Genomic DNA, 13,742 nt, shown 5'->3' with positions numbered 1-13,742 from the left:
CAGTATATATACTTTACTTTATTTTCCAGCAAGTAGTGGCACTGCAATAACTAAGAGAGCCTTGTTTGTTGCTAGGTAACAAGAAGAGTGAGTGTGGGCTGTCATAATGAAATTGATTTCTCTCCCCTTTTTCCTTTTAATAAGCCATTTCTGAAGCCTTTAAGTAAGAGTCCTCTGAAGAAGAATTCCATCTGGATTCCATCAAAGGAAACTATAGGACTTAGGCACAAACTAGGCCTATCCCATATAAAAAGTGCCCTTTTGGTCTTAACCTGTATGTTCAAGATTCAAGATTTTTATATACGAGTACACAAGTGGTTGGGCCAATGCCAACAACAAAGAACTAATCAAGAATACCAGCAATAACAAGTAGAAGGTATTGTGTGCATGGCAATGGTGGCAATGGTGTACTAAGTACATTTACTCAAGCACTGTACTTAAGTATAATTTCAAGGTATTTTTACTTTACATGAGTAATTCAATTTTTCGATACTTTACACTTCTACTCCACTACATCTCAGAGGCAAATATCGTACTTTTTACTGCACTACAATTATTTGACAGGTTGCTGTATTTCTACATTCTGGTATTGCGAGTGTCTTCTTCCACCACTGGTGCATGGGTTCTACTTCTAAATATTATCCCTGTGTGTAATGTGTATGCGTACCTATTTATTTAGCAGTGGTGGAAAAAGTACTCACACTTCTTATTTAAGTAAAAGTATCAATACTGCAATATAAAAAAAACTCTGCTACAAGTCAAAGTCTGGAATTCAAAATGTACTTGAGTAAAAGTACAAAAGTATTGGCATCAAAATGTCCTTAAAATACCAAAAGTGAAAGTACTCATTATGCAGAATGTCCTATTTCACAAGTTTTTAAAAATCTTTTGAAAATATATAAGTAAACATTTTGCCTCTGAGATGTAGTGGAGTAGAAGTGAAAGTATTGGAAATACTCAAGTAAAGTACAAATACCTCAAAATCTTACTTAAGTACAGTACTTGAGTAAATGTACTTAGTTACTTTCCACCACTGCTATTTACATGCATATGTACTGCATGACCATGTGAGGATCAACACGTATCATGAGAGGAGCAACACCTATCTTTGCATGGATATACGATACAGTGGTTGTCCGCGAACCCTGTCGGGGGGTGTTAACCCTCTGTTACTCTGTTAATGCAGCCTTTTTTTATTCATCAACATCATGCAGCCTCACCACTGCCAACCTTGTTTATTTCAGCCTGAGGCTTCCAAACCAACTTGTGTTTACAAATGAGAGATGCATCAATATACCTAGCCACAGTATAGATTTTGTTACATGGTTAGTTATGGGTGCTCCTTCCATGATAGATGTAAACTTAAAGGCTGCAAGCATTGCAAATTAAACTCGCACTATACGCTTAATGTGTCCATGTTTCGGTAAACTTGTCTTAATTTGGTGCCGGAAACATCGAATTTTCCTGAACAACCTCTCTGTTCCCAAGGGTTTTAGATGAATGAGGTTCTGCTGCGATCCAAACGGGTGGCTTACAACCTATTTGTCAGACATAAGGTCATTGCAAACTGCTAGGAGAAGACAAGGCCATTCCCTCTACCCCTCGGAGAGTTTGAAGGTAAAATACATAAACATTACACAACAAAGAACCACGTCCGGAAGAAGACACGATCGCGACACGAAAAGTGAAAACGAAAAATGAGGATGAGAAGAGAGTAAAGACATAAATTAAGCCAAAACCCAAAATAGGAAGAGGTAAAGTGAAATCAAATATGCTTTTAAGCTTTTAGCATCCCAATTCTGGGCATGTGAAAACATGGAAACACGAAAATAGGCGATATACAAGCTCACAACGTATCGCAACGTGACTCGTCGAGCTTGTCTATTTTCGGCAAAGACATTTGCTGTAGAGGGAATAAAGAAGGGGAGCGTGTATGGACCCCGGGGGTACACCGGTCAACAAAGTAAAGGACATAGGGTATTAGGGTTTAGGTTTAACCCATTGATACCTGGGACGCATCTGTGTCACTTTTAGATTTCTTTAGGCTATTCAAAAATAGTAGATATACAAGCTCATAGCGCGGCACCGAGTGCCGCGCTACGAGCTTGTATATCTACTATTTTTGAAAAATCGAGAAAAAAAATATTTGGTTTTTTTTTTCAATTTTTTTTTAGGATTTAGAAGACATTTCTAGAATCTTCTCAGGTCTTAATGGGTTAAGGGGGTTTAAGGGCCAGGGGCCGGCAGTGGCTCAGGGGTAGAGTGGGCGGTAGAGCGGCCAGATGGGAACCGTGCGGTTCCCAGTTCGATCCCGGGCTCCCCCAGAGTTAGTGTCGAAGTTAGAAGTAGCAAGACGCTGAACCCCTAGTTGCTCCCGATGAACAGGACGGTGCCTTGCATGGTTTCCTCCGCCATCGTTGTGTGAATGTGTGTGTGAATGGGTGAATGTAATGCACAATTTATGTAAAGCGCTTTGGATAAAAGCGCTATATAAATGCACCATTTATTTAACCCATTAAGACCTGAGAAGATTCTAGAAATGTCTTCTAAATCCTAAAAAAAAATTGGAAAAAAACCCCAATATTTTTTTTTTGATTTTTCAAAAATAGCAGATCTACAAGTTCATAGCGCGGCACTCGGTGCCGCGCTATGAGCTTGTATATCTGCTATTTTTGAATAGCCTAAAGAAATCTAAAGTGACACAGATGCGTTCCAGGTATCAATGGGTTAAGTGGGTGAAGGGAAATCCCACCCTTCAGATATATAACGTAGTGTGGCAAAAGAAATACCCCATGTTTTCTGTGTACATTCCGCCTGATGACGCAAAACGATAATCATTTTTGCAATGTTGGGGAATACACAGAAGACTTTTTGGTAGCCACACTATATTATTGATCTCACATCAGAACCAGGCCTGTCACAATTATTACATAATCGTGCAATCGCAATTATTTGAGATAATGGCGATTATTTTGCATAATCGTCATCATCGTTTCCATGTTGAAAAATGTTCATATATTTTCATAGCTATTTACACTATTAATGTTTTTTTTTTTAAGTATAAAGTTATTACATATGTATTTTTCTTTATATATTTATGTTATTTGTCATATCTGCCCTGTGCAACTTCAAAGCCTAAACGCCGAACTGAGATGTAATTGTGAATCATATGTTCCGGTGTTCAACGACAAAGCACAATTAAATCATTAATCGCAATTAATCGTCATGTAACATTTCATAATCTTGACGGCCCTAATCGGAACAATGCGATTTAGATTGAACGGTTTTCCTTTTTAAAAGTCATGTATAGCTTACCCCATCCGAGACAGAGAAAGCGCTTGCGGATCAGCCTGGTCCGAACCTTCCCCGTGACGGCCATGTAGGACTGCCAGGCCTCGGTGAGAACCCAGCAGAACGATGCCAGGAAGAAGAAGTGGAGGAAGGCCGTGGTCAGGGTGCAGACATGCTGTTGATACAAAACACACAGGAAGAGCTTTTACTGCGATGCCTCTCAATGGTAGCCTGGTTCCAGACGAATCTGCCATTGCAAAAAAAAAAATTGATTTCCCTCCCTCCAAAGTTGTGAGGGACCAATCAGAGCCCAGTATGCAAATATGGGGCAGGTTTATCACCAGAGGCATTTTTTTAATTTGCCCCTCGAAAATGCAGGTTCCACACAGAGATTCCAGACTAATATCTACGCAGTGATGTTAGTCTGGCCATGCCAGGCTATCTCAATGGCTGGTCCGGGGACCACTTAAAAGCGGTTGTTCTCCAACTTTTTCGTGTCAAGGACCCCTAAAATGATTATGTATTTGGCCCGCGGACCCCCATCTGAAAATGGCTTGTGCCAGAGACACCCCAGAAGAGAAAATGTGTGTTAAAAAAAAAAAAAAAAAAGACTAAAAATGTTCCAAACATTTTCGATACTTAACTCATTCAGTGCCAAAAATATTTCTGGCTATATCACCCCTGTGCCAAGGCCAAAAATACATTGTAAAAAAAAAGTGCTTTGGAGCCGAGATACAGCCTTTTCAGTAAGAAGTTAAACAAGAAGTGAATGGAGCAGCAAATCTTCAAATCATCATATCTTGGGTTCTGAACCTTTTTTTTCCAAAAAAAAAAAAAAAAAAAAAAAAAGATTATTTTTTGAGTTTTTTTTTTTTTTTTTTTTAATTTTTTTTCATGACGTCTCAGACGTCATTGGCACTCTGGGCTTATGAAAAACGTGACGTCTGCGACGTCATTGGCACTTAATGAGTTAATTCAGTTGAATTAATGAATGAATTCCCAGCAGTCAATGTGTTAAGGCAGAAAAGCACACACACAAAAACAAAACCTTTAAAAAAGGAATATAAGAAAAAAATATTCTACATCTGTCTATAGTTTACTGAAGAGAAACCTGTGCTTTGAATAGTCATCGTTATAGATTCTCTCTTCTAGCCAGTGAGTTAACCCATTGATACCTGGAACGTATCTGTGTCACTTTAGATTTCTTTAGGCTATTCAAAAATAGCAGATCTACAAGCTCATAGCGCGGCACCGAGTGCCGCGCTACGAGCTTGTATATCTGCTATTTTTGAAAAATCTCGAAGATATTTTTTTTAGATTTTTTTCAAAAAACTGTTAGGATTTAGAAGACATTTCTAGAATCTTCTCAGGTCTTAATGGGTTAATGGGGAAAATATATTATTTATCGTTTTGCACTGCCTCCAGGACCCCTGGGGGTTCCCGGATCTAATAGATCAATAGGAAAATGGAAACGCAGGTAGTCTATCAACGCATAGATTCTGAGATGGTACATCTGTGTCATTATGGCACATCACACGGTGAAATCCTGAGTGTTAATTCAACTGAGAGTGTACAAATGGTCCCTACGGGCCCATTTTCATTCCGTTTGAACGCTCTCAAGAGTCAAATTGACACTCAGGATTTTACTGCGCAGGCTGAGTAATTAAACACACACACACACACACACACACACACACACACACACACACACACACACACACACACACACACACACACACACACACACACACACACACACACACAGACTCCATCACAGTCCACTGATATGTTGCTTAACAAGACCTGAAGCCGATTCTACAAATGTCTTCTTAATCCCAACAGTATTCTGAAAAAACTTATGTTTCTATATCAGTGGTGCTCAAACTTTTTCATGTCAAGGACCCCCAAAATTATATTTATTTGGCCGCGGACCCCCATCTCAAAATATTTTGTTCCAGGGACCCCCCAGAAGCAAAGATTTGAGTTAAAAATGTTCGCTTTAAAACAATATATATTCAAAGATTTGCACACATTTTCATAAATCTTCAAAAATAGCAGATCTACAAGCTCGTAGCGCGCGGCACTCGGTGCCGTGCTATCTGCTATTTTTGATTTGCCAAAGTGTAAAATAATCCTTTTTAGCTAAAAACAAATGTGTGTGTGTGTGTGTGGGTGTGGGAGTGGGGGGGGCAATGTGCATTCCATTAATTCTCAAGCGTACATTGTTTTGTCTTCAACCTTGCATTGGTTATGTTATATGAATAACTTCTCTTATACTGTAGCAGCAGTTTGATGCAAAAACAAGGGTCCGGTTTAAACCACAAGGCTATGCAGAGGCAGCGGTAGCAAATAATACTAACGATCACACGGCCGGGCTAAGCTGACATAAACAGACACGGCGTCGCATTCCTCTGCACTAGACCTCATTAGTATGCTAGGGATAGCCTACCTGGAGGCATGTAAGTCAAGGTCACCTGGTTTACACAGAGACGCTGGGCTACAACACAACCACAACGCATGCAGCTCCACTGATCTAGAAGGCACAGATTAGGCCTTGATCAGACTGCAGGCAATATCTGATGTTTTCTCAAATCTGATCTTTAGGACTGACTGTCCACGGCCCACACTGTTATTTGCACGCGATCAGGTTGGATTTGTGCATGCAGACCGTGCCAAAAAATAGCAGATCTGTAAGCTCAACGGGTCACATTGCGACACCGTCATACCTCAGTGTCTGTCTGAGACTGAGACGCACATTTAGAAATCTGATTTGAACCACGAGTACTTAAGTAAAAGTATCAATACTGCAATGTAGAAATACTCTGTTACAAGTAAAAGTCCGGAATTAAATTTTCACTTGAGTAAAAGTACAAAAGTATTGGTTTCAAAATGTACTTAAAAGTACCAAAAGTAGAAATATCCCACAATGCGACGCATTGTGAGCTTGTAGATTGGCTATTTTCAAATGGCCAAAATGTAGATATAGGGCTGAAGTGGTTAATGTATGTATTGTGATAATAATCAAAATCTACAAAGTAACTAGCAACTCAAGTTTTCTAATAATTATAGTGGAGTAAAAGCACAATATTTGCCTCTGAGATGGAGTAGAAGTAAAAGTACTGAACATTGGGAAATACTCCAGTAAAGTAAAAATACCTAAATTTTTTTACTTAAGTACAGTACTTGAGTAAATGTACTTAGTTACTTTACACCGCTGCCAATCAGTTTCCAGTCTGGATAGGCCAACAACAATCAGATTTGGGCAGACAGTGTGTGAACACAGAGGCAGGGAGAGGAGAGTGCCTCTTTAATTGACAGTGGAGAACCGTCTCGCCTGTTTCGGTTGCTTGTCTGCTGCTTTTCCCCGCAGAAAAGCATCTACGGGTGTAAGTGTTTAAAAAGAGGATTTGTAAATTGAAAAAAAAGAACTATCCTTAAGAGTCGCGTCAGTGCGCGCTGACATTTGTAAGAAGAGATTAAGCAGTATGAGTTCGGGGGCCTCTGATGATTTGCAGTGTGAAGCTCTGGTAATCTGCACAAAGAGGTAACAATGGAGTGTACTGTAGCCTCTCATGTATTCGGCTCGTGTTTTTCCTTATGTTGGATTACCTTCGTACGTATGTGGATTTGTTCTGTGTGCTGACTACTTTCCTATGTCGATTTACCATGTGGATTTTACCATTAAAATATGCATACTACCTTCCTATGCGGACCTACCAATGCGTTGCTTCTTTTTGAACCGTATGTTACATCTTTTGTACATACCTGCTACTTTTCTATGCTACGTATATGTGTAACCATTTTAACCACTAAGCCAAAGGGATATCCATATCGCTCGGGGGATATATTAGACTTTCAGGCCATCAGGCTGAAGTTGTGAACCACTCTGTTACTCACCCCCCTTTTGACCTCCTCCCACGGGGGTTAAACTCGATCCCGGTCACGGCACCATTGTAAGAACCAGGATTAGAACCTGGGTCTCCCGCGTGGAAAGCCAACATATTAACCGCTAAGCCAAAGGGAATTCCCCACCGCTCGGGGGAGATATTAGACTTTCAGGCCATCAGGCTGAGGTAGTGAACCACTCTGTTACATATGTACGGTATAAATGTACATAATTATCTTAGAATTCTCTTTAGACCTGTTAAATGCCTATGTTTTCTACTTGCTGTCCCTTTCTCTACCACGCCCGGGGCGGAGGTCTTTCCTGAAAACTACAAATCATATTTCACCCACTTATTTACTCCTGTGAACCTGTGATGTAACAGCAAAGTTCTGATTCTCATTCCATAGTGTTCCACAACATACTGTACTGTGTGAGATCTCCCATGTAAAGTACATACTGTACTATGAGATCTCCCATGTAAAGTACATACTGTACGGTGTGAGATCTCCCATGTAAAGTACATACTGTACTATGAGATCTCCCATGTAAAGTACATACTGTACGGTGTGAGATCTCCCATGTAAAGTACATACTGTACTATGAGATCTCCCATGTAAAGTACATACTGTACGGTGTGAGATCTCCCATGTAAAGTACATACTGTACTGTGTGAGATCTCCCATGTAAAGTACATACTGTACTGTGTGAAATCTCCCACATGAAGTACAAACACTGTTAGCATGCGACCCCATGAGAGAAAAACTTACAAAACCCTGTACACTTATGTTAGCAGCAGGGGTTCATGGGAAACCAGGAATCCCACAGTACCTCACTGAAAAAGACATGGAATGGTGTTTACCTACAGCTAGGGTATTAATTATGCCTACATGGATTCAGCTAGCAAATGTCATAATGCATGCGCGCATATATGCATAATTACATAATTGTGCATCACTGCTACAAGCACGGAGAATATGATATGATACACAAGAGGAACCAAACACCACACCACCAAAACATTAGTATTTAGTTGCGGAGTGTAAAACCATACAGTGCAGTGTTGTACCACGAGAGCCCGAGTAGTAAGTAGGGCTATCGTTTATCATAATTACAGTATATCACGTTTACAATGTCTCGGAGGGACACTTGATTCTATTGGGTAATGTGAGGTAGTGCTGCTGACATTGTTGAATTGATATGACGTGTTGATTCTTTTCTGGGTGTACACATCATGGTGTTGTGTAGCCTGCCTCATCATCACGATTCTGTGCAAGGAGTGGCATCGCTTTACACGCAACCAGCAACCGTAAGCCTGATTTATAAGAGACGTGGTGTGAGCAGTGGTGGAGAAAGTACTATTTGTTTTACTTAAGTAAAAGTATCATTACTGCAATGTAGAAATACTCCGTTACAAGTAAAAGTCCGGAATTAAAAATGTACTTGAGTAAAAGTACAAAAGTACCAAAGGTCTCATTATGCAGAATGTTCCATTTCACAAGTTTTCAAATGTAAAAAATGCATTAAAATATTTTGGGGGAAAAAATTGTAGATCGGCTATTTTCAAATGGCCGAAATGTATATAGGGCTGAAGTGGGAAATGTTGTTTTGTAATAATAATCTAAATCTACAAAGTAACTACGGTAGTAATAAAGTTGTCAAATAATTGTAGTGGAGTAAAAGTACAATATTTGCCTCTGAGATGTAGCGGAGTAGAAGTAAAAGTATAGAAAAATGGAAATACTGCCGAAAAAGTAAAAATTCCTCAAATGTGTACTTAAGTACAGTACTTGAGTAAATGTACTACTTTCTACCACTGGTTGTGAGCTTGTAGATAGTCTATTTCAGTCTACAGTCGTGGTACATTGATAGTGGCAGTGGTACCACCTGATTACTCCCCTGCTACCAGCACCACAGCTACCTGAGTTACCACTTTAAACACAGTATAAATTAAACATTAATTAACAAAAAGTGAAAATATAATAGGTTCTTGGCTTTCTAACCATTACGGTTAGTTCCAAATGTCCTGAAAAAATATGTCTAATTACATGTTTAACACCTTTCTATTTGAGGAAAAACCTCCAAGCCTCCAAGTGCATGATGTAAATGATGTTGTGTATGAGCTAGACCCGTTGGCTCATGTTTACACATTTAATTACCTTTCTATATCCTCCTCATGGGAATCGGCTGTCTCGCTACAAGTTTATAAAACTACCCACATCTATATGTTGCGGTGTTCACAGGGGAAAGATCAAACCAGAACTATCCAAATCATGTGTGAGTGCTGATGACAAACTCCTTGCTCGTATGCGCTAGTAATATGTCACCCTACATTTACAAGTTTCAAAAAATGATATTTTAGCCAGATCATTTGATGGAGGATGATATACAGGATATGAATACATGTCATGCGTGGTATCATGTATCATTTACAGGTGAAACACCCTGCTGCTAAGCATTATAAAGGCCAGCCGAACTACAACAATACAAAACTTGTGTGATTTGACACAAAACTATATGCTTGATCAACTTCACATGACTATCGAGTCCTACTTGATTTTGACTTAATTCAACCCGCCATTGTTTAATAGCATAAACTAACAGTCTAATAACAGCATTGGACTCTTGTCTCTATCGAAGCTGCACCAAGTAGTGGCAGAGCTGCATTGTTCAGGACAAATGGTGATGGTGCCCGCACTGACAAACCTGCTGCTTGTTATCTTGTTGGCTCTAGTCTGGTGATGGTCTGTCTCCTGTGGCAAAACACAATTCTCCATCTTTATAAATCGTCGCTGTCAGGTGGAAACCTTAAACTGTATGTCCAGAACTGTTACCTTTCCGGTAAGTGTTTATCTATCGGTTACCTATAGAAGTCAGGACTGTCTTTCTTCAGTTACTCTTGCGACCGACTACTCGGACCATAATTGCCTGCCTCCAGCCGAAAAGGGAACATTTTCTCACCTCTAGCTCCAAATGCAATGAGTTCTGGGATACGGGTCTGGATAGATATTAGTGTTGATCACCAAAGCACCTTGTGTTATATTTAATTGCAATTCTTGTTCTACAGAACAAGACTTTTAAATAAAGTTTAAATTGGCCCCTAAATCAGAGCTCACATTTGAAGTATTATGTTTTGATATGATTCAAATCAAATGTTGGAACAAATCCACCTTTATTATTCGTGGTATAAAGGTATTATAAATGTGATTAAATTCAAAGCACACGTTATTTTTCCAATTATTATTTGAGTGGGGCGACGTGTGAAAATCAATGTCCAAACTTTTCAGAAAAAAGTACTGCAATAAGCTATATCAAAACATTTAAACCGTATTTCTCACCTGTGTTTTCAGAAACAACTTACTTCAATAAGCTATAGTTCCAAAACTGTTGGGTAAGCAAGTGATAACTCATTTTGTAGCTCTGATCCTCTGCTTTTAAATGAAATGAAAAGACAACAGTGCAAACGTTTTCACTGACTATCTAGTTTTGGTTCAGTCACAAACACTTCACCTTTAAGTACGAAAGTGTTTCACGAGAACAACGTTGGTATAACCAAGATACTGTAAAAAAAGTTTTTGCATGCACAGATGAACAAGACTCGGTCTAATAAACGGCGTGGCGCTCATGTGGATCTCGCACTTCATGTGACCAGTCTGTGAAGTCAGTTATCTGATGATGATGGTGTATGACTCCAGATTCATGCAAGGTCAGCCTGATTTGAACCCATTCACATCCAAAGTGTTTAAAGCAGCACTATGTAACTTTTTTAACAACTATAGAGCATATTATGTCCCACAAAATTATGTTTAAGCAATAACTTAAGTCATCCTTCCATAAATGTATAGACTCAGGGGGGTCCCTGCTAGGGGCTTGACTGTATTACTATACAAGGGAGACAATGAGTTTCATCCTGGCATTTGCCAAGGCACCAAGACATAACCGCCAGCCAAACGAAGACTGGCCAATCACAGCGCGTCCTCGCCGGACATGCTTGCAGAGACTCTTGGGTAATGAAGTCAAAGACGTTGGCTGCCATGTTATTTGTGTCCAAAGTGGCCACTGAGTGCTGCTTTAAATCAAATATTTCAAAAAATTGAAAACATAGAACAAAACAAAATGCATGCTTGGCCTACTGGCAGCGTGCACAAGTTTAGTGCTGATCGGTCCAGGAGTGTAAGAAAGTTCATCCGACATTTCCTGGTTATGCAGACTGTTAATACTGCATTAGTTTATGACCAGCATTGTTTGTTTCGAGACGTCACGCATAGAGGTGTAAGCTGTGATTGGTCTATACTTTTGAGAGAACATGACATAAAGAACAACTAGTATGCTGAACAGCATAATGTGTGGTCATGTGATGCAAATATGAGGCATCTGTGTAGATTGTACATTTATTTATAATATGAACCCATCCCATCCAAAGCGTACAGTAACATCATGCTTGTGAACCGTGGAGCTGTTCAACACGGCACATTTGGTGGGAACATCGCCATTGGGCTAAAGTGAAGCAGCGCTTTCTTTTCACTTTCATCACTTAATTAATTTTGTTATCAAACAATAACTGATCATTTCCGTATAGTAGGTCAGATAATAGTTTTCTTTCTTCCAGCTAGGCACACAGAAAGGATATAATGTACTCTTTATCATGGCTGGCATGAAGCAATTTGTCTTTTTTTTTTTTTTTTTTTGGTTAAACTAGAAAAGACAATTTATGTGGAGGAAGTGACAGAATTGATGGCAGATTTCCAATGGAATCGTGCATCGCACAGACAGTCCTTGTGATGGACATGACATCTTTGAAGTTTTGGGGTAAAAATAGAAGGTTGTTCAAGCATGTAGTCTCAGACTTGGTATAATGGTTACATTGCTTGAATGAAATAAATCTAAAATATTAGTTTTTCAACAATTTTGTGAAACTACAGTACATTTCCATATGATTGACAATAAAAATATATATTAATCTTGCAGCCATTACATTTCACTATGCTTTTCCCTTTTTAACATGACATCCCTGTTTGGGCACAGGTATATACAGTATATTGTGGGAAAAAGTAAACAATATAAATGAGAAATACAATTCAAAGGTGTAGGTAGAATAATAGATGTGTTTGATACAGTAGAACGCAAGTAGAAGTTTGAAAGTCTGGATGAGGGACAGGGGGCAAAATTGAGAAATCAATGAAATGCCTCGAACCAAAAGTAAATTATGTGCCTGACTTTGTGTCGTGCTTCAGAGGAGTTTGAGTCGTTTCAGTTGTTTATAGTGAGATATTTCATAATAAGTAAAGAATTACACAGACGTAAAATTAATTACAGCCTCAGGACACAAAACAGCCCCTAGTTGCAGAATCGTCCTTAACTGAAAACTGTAATTCACCATTTATCAACTTCAACATGACAGGTTAGAGAGTATACGTTTGTTAATTAACAAACGTAGTGCGTGCACATGCACTGTAGTATCCAGGTGCAAGACAAACAGATGATCAACATAAAGAAAACAATAAAGTAAGCACAGTGCTAATATACTCGCACTAGTTTGTTGCGAGTTCAACGAAATGTTGAACTTGCAATAAACAGTGGGAACATTTTAGCGGTGTGCAAACTTTATTGTTTTCTTTAAGTTTATCTTTAATGCCGTGAATGCCGCTAGCAGTTTAGAGTTGAAGGAAATGCTTTAATGGTGAACTATAATTCATTACCCAACTTCTATGTGACCCCTCGGAGAGTACGTTTTTGTTCATTAACAAACGTAGTGTTAGTGCATGCACATGCACTGTGGTATCCAGGTGCAGGACAAACAGACTATCAACAAGAAAACAAAGTCCACACACTACTAATATGCTCCCACTGATTTATAACGAGTTCAACGATTCAGCCACGTCTGGGATACAGCCGTTATCCAAACGTTGAACTCGCAATAAACAGTGGGAGCACATAAGCTAGCGCGCAGACTTTTATAGTTGTCTTTAAGCTTATGCTAATGACGAGTGAATGCTTGCTAGCAGTTTAGAGTTGAGGGAAATGCTTATAAGCACATGAACCTTCCAAGACATCGCCGCCACCTGGCCTGTGTGATAATTAAAGATGCAAATGTTGCTGAGCAGACATCGTCGAACATGTGGAGGAGTGAGACGCACATTAGTGGGCAAGCTGCTGTTTACAGAATGTCACTCGCATTCGGTTTCACTAAGCCGAGTGGAATTTCATGGCAATTTCCTTCGGCGTCATGTAAATAGTGCTTTTACCTTCTCTTAACCCGTTCAAACCGGGAACGCGTCTGTGTAACCACTTTATCCATATTTTATACTTGCATATTCAAAAATAGCAGATCTACGAGCTTGTAGATCTGCTATTTTAGAAAAATCTTGAACATTTGCGCAAATCTTTGAATACATATATTTTTTTGAAACATAATTTTTAACTCAAATCTTTGCTTCTGGGGGGTTCCTGTAACTAAATATTTTGAGATGGTGGTCCGCGGCCAAATACATATCATTTTGGGGGTCCTTGACATGAAAAAATTTGAGCACCACACTGATATAGCAACAATTGTCTTTCAGAAAACCGT

The 13,742-nt window shown here is 39.2% G+C and overlaps 1 protein-coding gene across 1 annotated transcript in view; it reads right to left on the bottom strand.

The window, feature by feature from the left end:
- The window catches only part of adgrb3 (adhesion G protein-coupled receptor B3), a gene marked incomplete at its 5' end in the record, with an annotated part of 241,112 nt that overhangs the window by 29,652 nt on the left and 197,718 nt on the right, over positions 1-13,742 (bottom strand). The window contains 1 exon segment of the mRNA XM_080448668.1: positions 3,316-3,466. Coding sequence (XP_080304794.1) covers positions 3,316-3,466 — 151 coding nt within the window.

The sequence above is a fragment of the Gymnoscopelus braueri genome (genome assembly GCF_963280865.1).
Source record: "Gymnoscopelus braueri genome assembly, chromosome: 14".
In the NCBI taxonomy this organism is placed as follows: Eukaryota; Metazoa; Chordata; class Actinopteri; order Myctophiformes; family Myctophidae; genus Gymnoscopelus; species Gymnoscopelus braueri.
Note: the sequence above shows the minus strand (reverse complement) of the source record. Positions and strands in the feature narration are given on the sequence as shown.